The sequence below is a fragment of the Olea europaea genome, chromosome 12 (genome assembly GCF_002742605.1).
Source record: "Olea europaea var. sylvestris chromosome 12, O_europaea_v1, whole genome shotgun sequence".
NCBI classification, from domain to species: Eukaryota; Viridiplantae; Streptophyta; class Magnoliopsida; order Lamiales; family Oleaceae; genus Olea; species Olea europaea.
The window spans coordinates 7,090,268-7,107,965 of NC_036248.1; the positions used below are offsets into that span (position 1 = coordinate 7,090,268).

The 17,698-nt window shown below is 32.0% G+C and overlaps 1 protein-coding gene across 1 annotated transcript; it reads left to right on the forward strand.

Annotated features, from left to right (window-relative positions):
• Window positions 1–2,146: 2,146 nt before the first annotated feature.
• LOC111405422 (protein FLOWERING LOCUS T-like) lies at window positions 2,147–6,213 on the forward strand. The gene is made up of 4 exons (XM_023034286.1): window positions 2,147–2,827; window positions 3,009–3,070; window positions 5,044–5,084; window positions 5,773–6,213. Exons 1-4 carry the CDS (start codon window positions 2,630–2,632, stop codon window positions 5,994–5,996), a joined length of 525 nt encoding a protein of 174 aa, XP_022890054.1. The 5' UTR covers window positions 2,147–2,629; the 3' UTR covers window positions 5,997–6,213.
• Window positions 6,214–17,698: the final 11,485 nt, after the last annotated feature.

Below are 17,698 nucleotides of genomic sequence, written 5' to 3' on the forward strand. Positions count from 1 at the left end.
TATGACCATCTAGAATGTTACATGTTCTTAGAAGTAAAACCGAAATTGTGTTGTTCAGAGAAAAACTGTTTTAATGCATATTGTGTTGTAGGTTGATTTTTTTTTTTTCATGAATTTGAACGTGAAATTTCAATATAATATTGTTGGTGGAGAGAGTTACGAGCCTTCCATATAATTTTTTTTTAAGTTTTTGTGATAGTTTGGGATGTCAAATACCTGTAGAATAAATCTGCAGCAAGGTTGATCAGCGAGACTGATCTTGTACAATTTCTTAATATCTTGATGCCTCAAATAGAGTTGAATTTTAAATTTGTAGTACGTCATATAATAGTGAATTTAATGTTTAATACATCAATTTTAGGTATTTTTAATGATCATACATCATGTTAGGAATATTTGACAATAAACTATGCTGGTTCGACTTTGTGACATCGTGTGTTGATCAACTTGTAGATACTCCTATTTGATTGAAATGTCTATGAGTTTATGAAAATGAATCGAGTTTAATTTTATTATACAATAAATTATTGATCTTTATGAACCCTAAGAAAGGAAAAATATGTGTGAGATATGTTATTATGGTAAAACATCCAAGTAGCTTATATGTGATGCATTCAGTTCCGCATTATTTGTTTTACCCGCTCAAGCTATGATTTCAAGTGAAGTGATAGGCCCCTACCATATTTCAGGGTGTTACAGTATATCTTACTTTTTTCTTTTTTTTTTTTTTTTTTTTTTTTTTTTTTAAAATATTTTTTTTTTTTTTTTTTTTTTTTTTTTTTTTTTTTTTTTTTTTTAAATAGCTGTCTTGTACTGTTACAACCTACTTTCCGCAATTTAAAAATTATCGAATCAAAGGAAAATGGGAAATATCTTTTGTTCTTCGAATCAACACATAATATGCAACCATATTCTTTTTCCTTCAATCAACGTCATTCCAATAAAGATTCAAACTTTTCGGGAAAATTGTTCACCTTCACGTGCTATGTCTATTCTCTTCTAGGTGATATATAAAGGTTGAACCCCAACCTTGAGGATTCCCCTCGCTCCGCCCCTAGAACTTTGTGAGGGAGACTCTTCTAGGTGATATATGAAGTTATTCAAAGTTACTCATATATTCAAATTAATTTTGAAATAAATAATTCAAATTTTTGGTATGTAGAAAAAAGCTGCTTCGAAAAAAAATTCTTGACCTGGGGCACCAACTCAGTTGACCTGAAACCAGGCTATATATGTAAGCTTGAAATTGTTATGTTCGATTTCAAATGTGACTTTAAACACTCGTTCAAAATTATTAATTCTTACGTAATAAATATTTTCTTCCCCTACTTGATTATAAGTTACAGCTTACAATGTGTCCTAGCATTTACAGTTTGAGAAACCGTTCACTTCAAACAAATTTGTTAAATTCAAAATAACATCTAAAAAAAAATCTTATAATTAATATATATAGCTTTCATATTGGCTGAGTATGATTCTATGATCAGATGATTCGGTGGGGTTTGGAAAAGACATATCAGATGTTTTTTGTTCGGCGTGATCTTCGTCCGAGGAATTAAATGGTCACATCAAATGTTTAAGGAATGAAATGCTGCATATACAAACTATTTTGTCTTTGTACACTTTAAGGAATCATCACTTTACCATAACTTTTCCAAAAGAAATTATTCTACTATCACTAAACATTAATTATCGGATAAGATTCAATAAATAAAAGTAGTTCATCTAAACATGTTTTAACTTTTAATAAGTTACTTCTAACATTTATTTACTTTATTAGTAATTTTTTTTTAAGCTTAGCCAAACATGCATTTAGAGTGGAACAAATTTTTAGGTTCACTTTTAAGAAACAATTTCAACGTAATTGTTAATTTTTTACGTTAGACATATATAAATATGTAATTACCCGACTACTAAACTAATTTGCAATGTCTTAGATGGAAAACCAGGAGCGGATAGAATATAAAATAAATATATTCACCTTGTTATTCTCTTCATTCTACTCCCCCCACGCCCCCTTTTATCACTTTGAACTTATAGATGGTCAATTATTTTCTGTTCATAATTCAGATTTACATGAATAATTAATTTTCCTCCTTGCTCAAGAGCAAGAATTATTTAATTTGGAACCCTTTTATTGAATGCTAAATACAAGATATATAACATATATTTTTGTAAATCACCATATTCGTGGAATATTTATTCATTATTAAAAAAAAATAAAAAAAAAACGAAGGTCAAAATGCATATTCAAAAGGAGGGCATATGACCTGACTTCGTGTACGTAGATAAAGTATGAAAGATAGACTATTCGCACACTATCTCATGCACATTCTTGTTTGATTCATCATATTTATGTCTAAGTCTCGAGTGTGAAAGAAAGACTAAGATATGAAATTCGGAGCTAAGCTTTTTCATATCCCCTATTCCGATCAATATTCCTTTTTGAGAATATGAAATCATGCCCACATTTCTTAATTGCCTTTACAGTTTGAAAATTGTATTTGTACGAGGGCACCAATTGAAAATAACATCGTTGGGGTCTCTTGTCAAATATACGACTATATAAAACCCATATCCTTTGTGTGTGATACACATATATTTTGTAGAATTCGTTTCATTTCGTACAATGCCTAGAGACAGAGACCCTCTCGTTGTTGGTAGAATTATAGGGGATGTTTTGGATCCATTTACAAGGTCCGTACCACTTAGGATTGTATATGCAGATAGGGAAGTTAATAATGGATGGGATTTCAGACCCTCTCAGATTGTTAACCGGCCTAGGGTTGAAATTGGTGGTGATGACCTTCGTACTTTCTACACTCTTGTGAGTCCATTTATCCTATTGCATCTCGATTGATTTTCTTTTATGAGTACACACGACGTCTCAATCTCTAACAGCTTCAGTTCTTAGATAATGTCGATGGATTCTTGGTCATCAGTATAGTTTTCTGCTTGCTGTTGGATATTGGTTAGGGTTTCATGACATTAATCTTCATCTCCTGCAGATAATGGTGGATCCCGATGCTCCAAGCCCAAGTGAGTCTAGCCTCAGAGAATACTTGCACTGGTAAGAATCTGCCTACTCATCTCTCTCCGTTTCAGATAAATGGAATGTCCTTTTTTTTTTTTTTGGTTCCTTATATTCTAGATTATCAAGATAAAACAAAAATAACTTGTTGGAAACAGCGGCGGATCCAAGAATTTAAGTGAGCATGAGCAGCCGTTGATCGTTGATCATCGATGGCCGCAATAATAACTAATGCTGTGAATTGAAATTACTTATATCATAGTTCGAATTGTAGGTGTGAGTGTAATAATATTTATCAAGCAACAATTTGAAGTTTGAAAAATGGTCTAATTATTTACTTTCTTGGTTTGATTTGCTAATAATTTTAGTTTAATAGAAAAAAAAAATGACTATTTTAATAATATCACTGTAAGGTCGAATTTTATTTTCCTAATAAAAGGGGTATATATCTATTACTTAAAAAGAACATATAGATTTTGTTGCATGCATTGTCAACTTTCACCAACTGTCGTAGTGGTCTAGTGTTTCATGATTTCAATGGAGATCATAGGTTCGAATCTTCCATTTGCACAGGTTTTAATGCCTATTTGTTCCAAAATGGTGAAAAATATTAAACTAAAATAATTGCAGAAGGGAATTGCTCTCGTTGAGAGTCGAACCCAAGACTCCCTTTCACTTTAAAAATATAAATACTTTGACAACAAAAAAATCGACCCGACGAATCCAGCACGGATGATCGTGAAAGCTCGTCAAGTGCTGTGTTTGCTGCTGGTTGGAAAGTACAGCAATATGTATTCCCCTTTGGGGACACTTCTTTTTTACTAAACAAAAATTCCTTGTGTTTTCTGAAATATTGCTGACAAGGGTCATGTTTTACTTTACAAATTGGATATATAGCCCCTGTTCGGATTTCATTCTAATTTTAACATATTTTATTATTTCTCCATTTCAATCACATTTTTAAATAAAATAATATTACACATAAATTCAAAACTTTTCCTTCTTTTATAAGTACACATTCTCCAAAAAATTATTATTTCAAAATACATATTTTCCAAAATCTCATTAAAATGGAGTCCAAATAATGGCATAATGTCTAAGCACTTGCTAATCTTCACCGATTTTTTTTTTTTTTTTTATCTAGCCAGGTTAAAAAATAAAAATTATAGTTTAATGTATAAATAAATATAGACAAGAGGTGAATAAGTTAGAGTACATGGAGTCACTTGAAATGTATATATAAAAAGCCTTCATTTGAGTCTCATTTTAAAAAAAAAAAAATTCATTTTTCTCCAAACTCATTTTCAATCACACATTCTTCAAATAAAATAATTTTATACGTAAATTCTAATTTTTTTTTTCAACTTTTTAACATCTTATTCTCCTTAAAAAAAAAAAAAATTATTACTATTATAAAATCTATTTCCTAAAAAATGGGCTCCAATAGAGCCAACATGATTTTGTTTATAAGCAATTTTGTGTCTTCATCGTGTCCATCACGTGGGGACCATATTGATTTTTTCAAAAGTCTCTTGAATAAATTTTATGAATGAATGTTGGTGCATGGCACGTGGTTCCAACAAAGTGTTACACAATAAAATGTTATAATTTCATGTCTGGTTTGCTGATGTCATGTGCAAATACGTAGCAATACATAGAAACGCACGTTAACACACATGCATATTAAATCGTAGAGTAATATCTTAAAGAATCAACATTTTTACGAAGCAATAATCCAAACCCTAAAATGTTCATTGTTGTTTTCGAAGACGTACTAGTTCGTTTGTGCTTGAAATTCGATTGCTCCTTCAAACTTTAGTTTGAAGGTTAATCTTATTGAGATGACCTACATAAACTATCATTTCTGTATATGGTTTTCCCGTTTAAGTGAAGTACAATTTTATCGATAAAAATTTTAAAGGGAGAAATATTTTTCAATTTGTGTTACAATTTTCCTTTAATATTTTTTAACTCAATTCCTGTCCCATTCTTTGTGAATCCTTTGTTCGTAGGTTGGTGACTGATATTCCAGCAACCACTGGATCTAGCTTTGGTGAGTAGTCAAATTTTAATTTTATGTGTTTCAACTCTCTCTCTCTTTCTATCTAAACACCGCCGCATATTGATGAAAAAATAAATTCAAGGACTCGTTGAAGATATGATATAAACAAATTAGTTTGTCACCTCTAACCACTTAATATTAGATTTCACTTAAATTTTTAGATGAGCCGATTCCTAAGCATAGGAATACTATGTAATTATTTATTCATTTGTTGGATTTTTAATCGTCCTCGTATATAAAAACTTAGGCCAACATGCTATTATATGTCTCTGCTTTTTTGTTTGGACATCCGTAACAAACTCAAACATGGTCCATGATGTCCTTTTCATCATGTCTGAATCTTTACATCGTAAGTAGTCCTTGGTGGAGAGGTATGTTCTTTCTTTTTCCACGTTTAGTGCTAACCATATATTCTTTACATCAAGTCCCTGTTTGACAGAATTTTCTTTTAAAAGAATGAATTTTTAAATAGTAAATTTTTGGAGAATGTGTGGTTTAAGAAAAAGTTTTGTGCTTTACGTGAAGAATATATTATTATGAGAATGTGTGGGAGAAAAAAAAATCCACTTTAATATAATACTTGAAAACCGATCGAGTTTAAAAGTCGCTTTTTAATCACCACTCGTCTATAATGATGCATTCATAGCCTAACACAATACATGTTTGTGTTCTGGGGCAGGACAAGAGATTGTTTGTTATGAGAATCCACAGCCAACAATGGGTATCCACCGCTTGGTTTTCGTGTTATTCCAACAGTTGGGCCGCCAGACAGTGTACGCTCCGGGGTGGCGCCAGAATTTCAACACCAGGGAGTTCGCCGAGATCTACAATCTTGGCTCGCCCGTAGCTGCCGTATATTTCAACTGTCAAAGGGAGAGTGGCACGGGTGGACGAAGATCGTAAAGTGGAGAATATATGTAGAAGCTTTAATTACTCTTTATTCCTTCATATAGGTTGCAAATCGATAGGGGTCTTGAACTTTTGTAAAAGGTCTTGCAAGCTTTGAATAAAATAAGAAAGCAGCTATTTACATTAGAAGCACAAAGCTTAAATCACCAGATAAAGTGTGTGTGTAAAATAGATGTAAACATCTTATCTATAGCTTCAAGTTACTATTCTACCAATTTATGATATACTTCTCCCATTTTTTATCCTGCATAACACAGGTAATGTCCAACTGAATAAAGATGAAATTAATCGCTTATTTCAATAAAAATAAAGGGAAAAAAAATCATATATGCATAAATACAATCGTGATTTCATTCAAAAAAATCCTGATAATTTATGTTACAGAGCCTGACCTAGCATGGCTTCAGCACCGAGATAGAAAAGCTTGTCTTTCATTGGCATCAAGCTCTTCTACGTACGGACATTTTAGCATTTCACTGCGGCCTTCAAAAGAAGTAGAATTACGAACCTTATATTCAACAACATATAATTAAAATAATATTCAATGAAGAAAAAAATATATGTCTGCGAGGAACAAAAAGATGGTACCATTTATTTCATGAATTCCATGAAGAAAACAAGAAAAGTGTGAAGTGACGAGATAAATGATTTTCCATTGGTTTTTGTGTTGGACTTGTAGGAAGAAATGAAATAGGAAGGGAAGTGGAACGATGTGGAGAGATGCACATTTCAATGTTAGTCGATTAATTTAGAGGGATATATTTTTATTTAATTTTATATATACATATATATACATTAATGGTGAATGTAAATAACGTTCCCTAAAATAAATACAAATTGTGGAGTAGTTTTCAATGCCTTAGTTTTTATATTTTTATTTTTCTTTATACCTTCTCTTCTTCTAACTCCAGTTGATCTTTACAATGTAATTACAATATTCAAGAATATTGTGATTAATTATATAGAATAATAGCAAAATATTTATATTGAAAATTCATTTGTGCAAATTAGTTTGGAGAAAGAGTGTACATTTTTTTTTTTCTATTTTCATTCTTTTTCCTTTGTTGCAGTATTTCCCTTTTCATTTCTTTTATTTTTTAGCTAGTTTTCGAGATAAATAGAGTTAATGGTGTTGATAATCCTATGTGAAGTGGGTTGCTGCTTTTGTGAGTCCAGCCCAGCTACACTAAGAGGCCCAAGTGAAAAAAACCAACTCATGACCCGGTTGATGACCCAATTAAAGAAGAAACCGGTACCACTACAACAGCTTAACTAAAACGCGTTTTTGGTTGAAATAACAACTTTCTTGATCTTTGACAAGTGTTGACTGTTGAGCCGTTGGATTGAGGTGATTGAGCTGCTTTCTTTTAAAAGGAGTCGAGAAGACTCTAGGGTTTGGCCTCTCATTCATTTTCACGCAGCATATCCTTGAGTTTACTCTCTGTGTATTTTGTGATTCTTTCATTCTAATCTTGAGTGATCTTGGTAGTGAGAAACTTGATTTTGTGAACTCTTGTGTGAGTTCTTATTGTGTAGAGAGGCTGTTGTGCTGTGTGCGATCTGGAACTGTGTGTTCCGTGTAATCGATACTTTGTTGGTTTTGACCGTTGATTTAGTGGATTCGAGCTTATTACCCCATGGATGCTCAATGGGGATTAGGCGATCATACGGATCGATGAACCTCGGGGCTTCGGCCGAAAAATCTGTTGTGTTCTTTATTTTTCGTTCAGATCTACATTTTTGGTCTTTAGTCTTGCGAACATTCTGTGTTGTTTGTGTATCCTGGTTCCTATAGTAGTATCAGAGCTTAGGAAATCTTGTTTTTCAGTCTCCTTAGTTACGGGTCTGAAAATCCAGTCGTCGGCCAAAAGAGAAACGGCATATCTTTAAGATCTGCCAACATTATTGTTGGAAAAACATTTGTCTTAGTGTTAAACTGAAGTTTTGGCACTGTTAGTGTGCTTCTATATCTTCGAGTGTTGGTGTCGAATTTTCTTGAAAGGAAACCGATCTTGCTGTTTTTAAAATTTTTGACAGAAAGTTATTTTTCTTTTGTTCTTGCATTTGAAACTTGTTGGTGTCGTTTCTGAAAAGAAATTTCTCACATAAGAGTAACATTTCTTGGCACTTATTGAGTGTTTCTCTTTTAAATAGGCAGTGTTAGTGTGGTTTTAAAACTAGACAGAAATCGTTTGGGTATCCTTTGGCGAACTTCTTCTATGCTGCAGCTGGTTGTGACGTTTCTTGCAAAATAAATAGAGTTTTTTGTAAAACTAGTAAACTCTGCAGTATTTGTGAATCTTATTTTCTTTGGTGACATACACAAATGTTTTTCATGTTTGGGTGTTGTGGAACCTGCAATTTTAAGTAGACACCATTCTTGTGAAATAATTGTAGTGTTGGTACCTGCAGTCTATGAAAATATTATTTTGGGTAATAAAATCATTCTTCAAAACCAAGGTCTCATTGAACCTTTCCTAACTCTACCTCTGTCTAGGGTTCCCTGAGGGAATCCTACAAACTTTGGAGATTAGGGCTTCGATTCAAGAAACCTACAATTCCAAAAATTATATTTCTATAGCTAAAATTGTTGTACCTTCTATGTGAACTGTACTAATACTTTCTTTGATTTCCTCAGGTGTTGAATTATTTAAGAATAATTGCTACAAGGTACACACATTTCAGTTACTCCTTTGGTAGCTTGCTGTGTGTAAGTTATGTATTGAATTCATTGCATGCTTAGGTGATCTATATATTGATTATGTATTAATCTGTGTGATATACTACTGTACACATCACACTTAAGCACAATAAACATATCCTGTGAAATTGGAATATCTTGACATTGATCTCGTTGACTGAATTACTTGCTGTGAAATATTTTGTTATATCATATCTGTGTACAATTCACACTTCTGCACACCATGAACTCTAAGGTAGATGTCCAAATTTGGGGTGGAAAAGGAGACTTTAGTCTCTGGCGCCAGAAAATGAAAGCACTTATGTTACAGTTAAAGTGTGCTAAGGCCATTGATAAATCTTGGCCAGAAACCCTATCTGATGCTAGGAAAACTGAATAAGATGAATTGGCCTGGAGCACCTCGTTTCTGCACTTAATTGACTCTGTGATTAGGAAAGTAGGAGAAACTAAAACTGCTGTAGGAATATGGACTGCTTTAGAAAAACACTATCTCACTAAGACTGTTCCAAATAAATGCTTTCTTTGGAGACAGTTCTTTAGCTTTAAGTTTGATCCTAATCATGACACGGGAGATAATATAGACAGATTTAATAGGATCACATAAGACTTAGCAAACTGTGATGAGAAAATATCTGATGAACAGAAGGTAGTGGGCCTACTTAATGCTCTAGGAGATAAATATAAAGACATAAGAAATACTTTAGAGTATGGTAGGAGTGATTTGACTGTTGAAATAATTCACAGTTCTTTTTTGAACAAAGAACTTGAATTAAAAACTGAACACAAAGATGTGTTCCATGTTGAGGGTGTGTCATCGAATGAAAAACCACATGTTAAAGGTGTCAGTAATTTCAGTCTTTCCAATTTTAACAAGAACAAGAATTTCAACAAAAAGCAATGGAATAACACCAAAGGAAAAGACAAGAAACAAATTAAAGGAAAATCGAACAGCAGCAGTAACAGAAAATGTTTTTACTGTGAAAAATCTGGTCATTTTATTAAAGACTGTTTTAAAAAGACAAATGACCAAAAGAATGGATTTAACACTGAAAATGCTTCTTTAGTAGTTGCTGATAAGCATAAAGAAGCTGGTGTCAATATTGGAGTTGCCTATGTGTCTCTAACTGAAAATAGTGATCAGGACTGGGTCCTTGATTCAGGTTGTTCTTTTCATATGACACCCAATATTGGCTGCATTTCAGACTTTTGTAGTCTAGATGGTGGATTTGTTAAACTTGGAAATGATGAGTCATGCCAAGTGAAGGGAATTGGAAATGTGCTGCTGAAATTTAAAAATGGCCAATATATGTTACTAAAACATACAAGATATGTTCCAGCACTTAGAAGGAATCTCATATCCCTAGGAGTTCTTGATGATGAAAAATACCAGATTAGTATTAAAATTGGTTTTACAAATATAACAAGAAATCAAGAACTTATTGTCAGTTCACCTAAGCTCAATGGAATTTATGTAATAGGTGCTGAATTATTTCACCTAAAAATTTTGTGAACTCTGTCACGCATCTCGATAAATCAGAACTGTGGCATAAAAGACTTGGTCATTTAAGTGAAAAAGGTTTGAAAACTCTATCGTTTCAAGGGGCATTTGGAAAGGACAGTGTTCAAAAATTGACTTTCTGTGAACACTGTATCATGGGAAAACAAGTCAGACTGCCTTTTAAGACAGGTCTGCACAAATCCCAAGATGTCCTTGAATATATACATTCTGATTTATGGGGACCAGCACCTGTTTTTACTATATCTTGTTACAAATATTATCTTCTTATAATTGATGATTATTCAAGAAAAACATGGATTTTCTTATTAAAATCTAAGTCTGATACTTTTACAATTTTCAAAGAATGAAATGTATTGATTGAAAATCAGACTGGTAAGAAGATAAAAATTTTGAGAACTGACAATGGGCTTGCATTTTGTAATATCGAATTTGATCAATATTGAAGTAAACAGGGGATAATGAGACATAAAATTGTGAGCTATACCCCACAACAAAATGGGGTTACCGAGAGGTTTAATAGGACAATTCTTGAGAAGACCAGATGTATGTTAATCAGTTCTGGCCTTCCAAAAGTTTTCTGGGGCGAGGCTGTAAAGACAGCCTGTTATCTTATCAATAGATGTCCTTCCAGCTCTTTGAATAATAGAATTCCCGAACAAATCTGGTCTGGTTCAATTCCAGACTATTCTCACCTAAGAATTTTTGGATGTGCAGTTTATGCACATCATACTGAGTCAAAACTAGACCCTAGATCGTTGAAGGGTGTGTTCTTAGGATATAGAGAAGGGGTTAAAGGGTATAGATTGTGGTTAAGAGATGAGAGGGGTTATAAGGTGATAATAAGCAGATCTGTTATCTTTAATGAAGATAATTTTCCTTGTCTTAGTGACAAATCTAGTGAGAAGTTAGGAAAGGATGATTTTATTATCACAGAAATTAATCTTGATAACCACAATACTGATGAGCAGGCTCAATTTGAGGTGGAGCCACACTAGGTAGTACCCCAAGATGACTCTGATGTTGAAACAATTGAAGATGAACAGCATCTGAAGCCTGCACATGACCTGCAGGGCTACCAGCTTGCTAGGGATAGAGAAAGGAGGGAAATAAGACCTCCTTCAAGGTATCAACATGCTGATTTTGCATCTGATCAGTCTGAAATTGATCTGTTCGAACTAGAACCTGCCTCTTATGAAGAGGCTATATTTTCCAAGGAATCCCCTAAGTGGATTGCAGCGATGGAAGATGAAATGAACTCACTCTTTAAGAATGAAACCTGGACTTTAGTTGAAAACCCCAAAGATTGTAAGTTGATTGATTGTAAATGGGTTTATAAGATCAAAGAAGGTGAGACAAAGGTAAGTGATAAGAGGTTTAAGGCAAGACTTGTAGTTAAAGGCTTTAATCAAAGGGAAGGGATAGATTACAATGAAATTTTTCACCGGTTGTTAAATATACATCCATTAGAGTCCTACTTGCTATAGTGACACAATTTGACTTGGAGTTAGAACAACTTGATATGAAAACTGCATTTCTGTATGGTTCTTTAGATGAAACCATACATATGACTCAACCAAGAGGTTTTGAAGTAGCAGGAAAGGGAAATTTAGTGTGTTTCTTAAATAAATCTTTGTATGGCCTAAAACAGGCCCCTAGGCAGTGGTATAAAAGATTTGACTCTTTTATACAAGGTTTGAACTTTAGGAAATCAGAATATGATCCCTGTTTCTATTACAAAAAGGAAGGGAAATCTAATTTTTTCTATCTGCTTTTATATGTTGATGATATGCTCCTTACTGGTCACAATTCTATTGCACTTAATTCAATTAAAGAAAATCTGAAATCTGAATTTGAAATGAAAGATTTAGGACCAGCTAGAAAGATTTTGGGCATGGAAATAAAAAGAGATAGGATAAATGGAAAGTTGTTTCTAACACAAAAATCTTATGTTGATAAGGTTGTAAAAAGGTTCTCCCTTCATGATTCTAAGCCTGTTAGTTTGCCTTTATCTGCTGGTATGAAACTATCTGTTGACCAATCGCCTAAAAATGAAGAAGAGCATATAAGAATGATAAATGTACCTTATTCTAATGCTGTTGGATCTGTTATGTATGTTATGATTTGCTCTAGGCCTGATATTGCTTATGCCATGAGTGTGTTAAGTAGATTTATGAGTAATCCAGGTGAAATACATTGGCAATGCATGAAAAATCTGATTAAGTAGTTGAAAGGAACTAGTAACTTAGGTTTAATGTTCAAAACAAATAAAAATGGACTTAGACTTAAGGGATATGTAGATTCAAATTTTGCTAGTAATCCGGATAATAGGAAGTCCACAACTGCATACTTTTATGTGATAAATGATACATGCATTAGTTGAAAATCCCAACTTCAAAAACTTGTTGCATTGTCCTCAACCGAGGCTAAATACATTGCTGCAACTGAAGCGGTGAAAGAGGGATTGTGGTTGAAGGGTTTGCTTAGTGAATTAGGTCTAACAGAAAATCAGGTGGAGCTATGTTCAGACAACCAAAGTGTCATTTTTCTAAGTAAAAATCCTATTTTGCATGAAAGATCTAAACATATAGATGTTAAGTTCCATTTCATTAGAGATATCATTGATAGGGGTGATATTAGATTGGTAAAAATTCCAACGAAGGTAAATCCAGCAGATGTCAGAACAAAGGTAATCCCTATAAATAAATTTGTTGATTCTTTAAGATTGATTAATCTTGAAGAAGATTGATTTTTCTTTATTTTCTTTTTACGGGTAATAAAGAGCAAATGAAATGGAGTTATAAGTCCTGAATCCACATTTAGAGTCGGCACAAAAGCAGCAAAGGTGGAGAATGTGAAGTGGGTTGCTGCTTTTATGAGTCCAGCCCAGCTACACTAAGAGGCCCAAGTGAAAAAAACCAACTCATGACCCGATTGATGACCCAATTAAAGAAGAAACCGGTACCACTACAACAGCTTAACTAAAACGCGTTTTTGGTTGAAATAACAACTTTCTTGGTCTTTGACAAGTGTTGACTGTTGAGCCGTTGGATTGAGGTGATTGAGCTGCTTTCTTTTAAAAGGAGTCGAGAAGACTCTAGGGTTTGGCCTCTCATTCATTTTCACGCAGCATATCCTTGAGTTTACTCTCTGTGTATTTTGTGATTCTTTCGTTCTGATCTTGAGTGATCTTGGTAGTGAGAAACTTGATTTTGTGAACTCTTGTGTGAGTTCTTACTGTGTAAGAGGCTGTTGTGCTGTGTGCGATCTGGAACTGTGTGTTCCGTGTAATCGATACTTTGTTGGTTTTGGCCGGTTGATTTAGTGGATTCGAGCTTATTCCCCCATGGATGCTCAACGGGGATTAGGCGATCATACTGATCGCTGAACCTCGGGGCTTCGGCCGAAAAATCTATTGTGTTCTTTATTTTTCGTTCAGATCTACATTTTTGGTCTTTAGTCTTGCGAACATTCTGTGTTGTTTGTGTATCCTAGTTCCTACATCCTAGAAAAGAAACTATGTGTTTTGTGGAACATATAATATCCACATAGGATAAACGAGGGACTCCCATTGACTTGTCAAAAGAGCCTATCTTTGAAGGTTCTAGATAGTTAAGCTTAGTACCTTGGTTCAATATTCTACCCATGAAAGTCACAATCAGACTATGAAAGAAATCCTATGAAAGTATTATTATGACATAACAGAGGAAGTACTTCCCTTTGATGACAGTACCTTCCAGAACAACCAATCAGTAAAATGATATGATGGCTTAAGACTCGTACTTAAGGCATAGATGCTATCATGATCGTGCATCCGAACTTTGAGACCCATCACATTTCTCACATGGTTGGTGACACGGTCCTAGGCCCGAACGCTATAGCTTGACATGACCAGGATAGCAAGCTTGAGCCAATTAGCCTGTATAAAAGGATGAAAGGTGATGGAAAAATGGGGTTCGAATTGAATTTTATTTTATTTTTTTGGTACAATTACAAAACTTTAGTATTATCACTTTCATTTAGTTCAAATATATAGAAGTTGATCAAAAAGTGGCAAGTCTATTTGAAAATGGAAATTTATAAACACAAATGTTGCACAACATTCAATCACAAATATTGCACAACATTAGACCAATATTCACCATTTTATAACCCACTTGAATACTGTGATCCTTAGTGAGAAAATAGGAAAATACGGTGATCCCTAGTTAAAAAATAGAAAAATTCTTGTAGAAGAAATCTATTAGCAATAACACGTACATTTTACATTTTTCCCTGTGGGCCAGACAATGCAGTTCGTAAATGAATTTTATTACTGAATAATATGATGGCAATTCCCTGATATTAATTTTTAACTAATAACTAGCCTTTGACATGTGCGTTGCACGAGTTTTGTATTTATTGTATTTTTATTAGCGTCCAAAATGTAGATTTTTCAAAATTGATTGAAGATTCGAAGTATTTGGTGAAATCTAATCGTTTGGTTCATTACATTAGCGCAGGATGCATGGAGATTTCTTTTTCGTTTTTTTATTTTTTTCTCTTTTATTTATTTTTTATTTATTTTATTCATATTATAAATATTTTGTTCGATTTAAAATACTTTTTAATTCTTTTTTCTTTATGAAAAAAACTTAATTTTTTCAATTTTAATAAAAAAATATTTATACTGTAAGAAAACAATGCAACACGCAATTTCCATACCTCCCAAAAAATTAAAAAATAAAGATAGTATAAGACAGAAAATATTTTACAAAAAGTTACTTGTAAGTAAAAAATTTGAAGAGAAAAGAATTAAAAAGAATTTTAAATTGAAAAAAAATATTTTTTTAACGTAAAACTACGATACTGATTTCTCTCGGCACTATATTTATATGTATTTATATTTTGTGCTTCATATATATTTAATTTTATTTTATACTTATATTGAAAAAATAAAAATCTAGAATTTTTTTTGAAATTCGATTTGGTAAGTAAATGTACGGTGTTCTGCATTCTCGGTATTTGTAAGTGCAAAAATCGGTATATAAAAATACAGCAAGTTGCAAATACGGTATATAGCATATACGATAAATTGCAAATACGGTAGGCAGGATATATGGTAAGGTGAAAATACGGTAAGTTGTTTGCAAATAAGGTAAGTTGCAAATACAGTAGGCAACATATACGGTAAGGTGCAAATACAGTAAGTTGTTTGCAAATACGGTAAACTGTCTGCAAATATGATAAGCTGCATATATGAATTTATAATTTATTATAAATGTATAAAATTTATTTAATATTGAATTTCTTAAGGATTAAATGTTGTAATTCAATATTGTTTCTTTTTTTATAATTGTATTTCTGAAAATTTAAAAAAAAAAATTGGTTATGAAATTACTAATTTTTAAATGTGTTTTTTTGTTGAAAATAAAAATAATTTTTTTATGTTATTTGTAAAAAAAAAATTATTGTAATTTTATTAGCGTAATAAGAATATTTATTATTCATTTTTATTTTTTGCATTCTGTGAAAAATTTTGTTTATGATGATTGACAAATATTCTTCCATATATGCATCATGCTAACAACATTAAAAAAATAATAATAATTTTAATATATATATATATATATATATATATATATATATTATGGAGGAAAGCCTCCATATCCGTATTACGGAGGCTTTATGGATGCCTAACCTCCATAATACAGAGGCTTCATGGAAATAGCTCAAGCATGAGACTCCTTAATTACGGAGGCTCCAACGTGCATTTTTTTACTTTCTTTTTCCTTCATTAACTCTCAATACAATAATTTAATTTAATTTAATCAAATTAATTTTTTTAATATTCTTAAAATAAAAATACATAAAATAATGGAGGCTTACTCTTTCTCCATTTTTACACCCTACAACCACACTTCTCTATTTCTCCACACTATCTTTTTCGCAATTTTCTCACGTTATCAACCATGTATCTTTAGAAAATTTATTTCTGAGCACATAAGTAAGTTTAAATAAAAATATTATTTTTATATATGTACGTAAAAGGTATATAGTAACCATTTGGTTGACCAAAAAATAATATCAATTAAAATGTTTACGAACAGTTTAAATAATAATTTATTGAGGGGGTTAATTTAAGAGCAAAAGTGTGAATTCTATAAATATATGATTGAAAATATATTTGAAGAAAAATAAAATTTAAAAAATGAAGATCAAACATGTTAACAAATGAATATATTTATTTTTCGAGAAATGAGTTTTTATTCTCATTTTATTTATATCATGAAATGATTCTAATCTTAATATGTTAGATTGTGCTTCAAAATTATATAATCTATCAAATATAATTTTTATAAAATAATATGTTTTTATGATTTTTTTATAAAAACTCATTTCTCGAAAAATAAATATATTCATTTGTTAACATTTTTTATCTTCATTTTTTAAATTTTATTTTTCTTCAAATATATTTTCAATCATATATTTATAGAAATCACACTTTTGCTCTTAAATTAACCCCCTCAATAAATTATTATTTAAACGGTTCGTAAACATTTTAATTGATATTATTTTTTGGTCAACCAAATGGTTACTATATATCTATATATATATATATATATATATAAATTCATTTCTCGAAAAATAAATATATTCATTTGTTAACATGTTTGGTTTTCAGTTTTTAAATTTTATTTTTCTTCAAACATATTTTCTATCATATATTTACGAAATTCAAACTTTTGCTCTTGAATTAACCTCCTCAATAAATTATTATTTAAACGATTCGTAAACATTTTAATTGATATTATTTTTTGATAAACCAAATGGTTACTATATACCTTTTACATACATATATAAAAATAATTTTTTTATTTAAACTTACTTATGTGCTCAGAAATAAACTTTCTAAAGATACATGGTTGATAGCGTGAGAAAATGGTGAAAGAGATAGTGTGGAGAAATAGAGAGGTATGACTGTAGCGTGTAAAAATGGAGAAAGAGTAAAGATGACTTTATAACATAATCCTCCACGCCGCGTAAATTGAGGAAAAGCAACAAAGTCCCTGTATCAAACACGAAGATAAACGACGTCGTTTCTTTCTCTCAATAAAAAAAAAAGTTACAGTGAGACTAAATGGAATAATCTACTGTTCTTTCTACAGTAATGAAACATTGCCCTTTTTATATAGTAGTGATATATGGAATTTTATTTTTTACATTTAAATATTCGCTCAAAAACCACAAAATATACAGGCAACATATGTTATAAAATCAACCCCCCAGGGCATAACCCAATGGTGCAAAGGACAGGAGTGAGGTAATCTCAGCCTTACTGGCAGCCGCATGGTAAGGGTTCGATTCTTGAGATATGAAATTGGACTCTTTGTGAGCACTAGTGTACGGACAAGTTCTTATTCCCTGACTTGCTGCGACACATCCTGAGATTTACCTCCTCCACGACACTCCAGGGCGGGGCGGGCCCTCAAGTTTTGG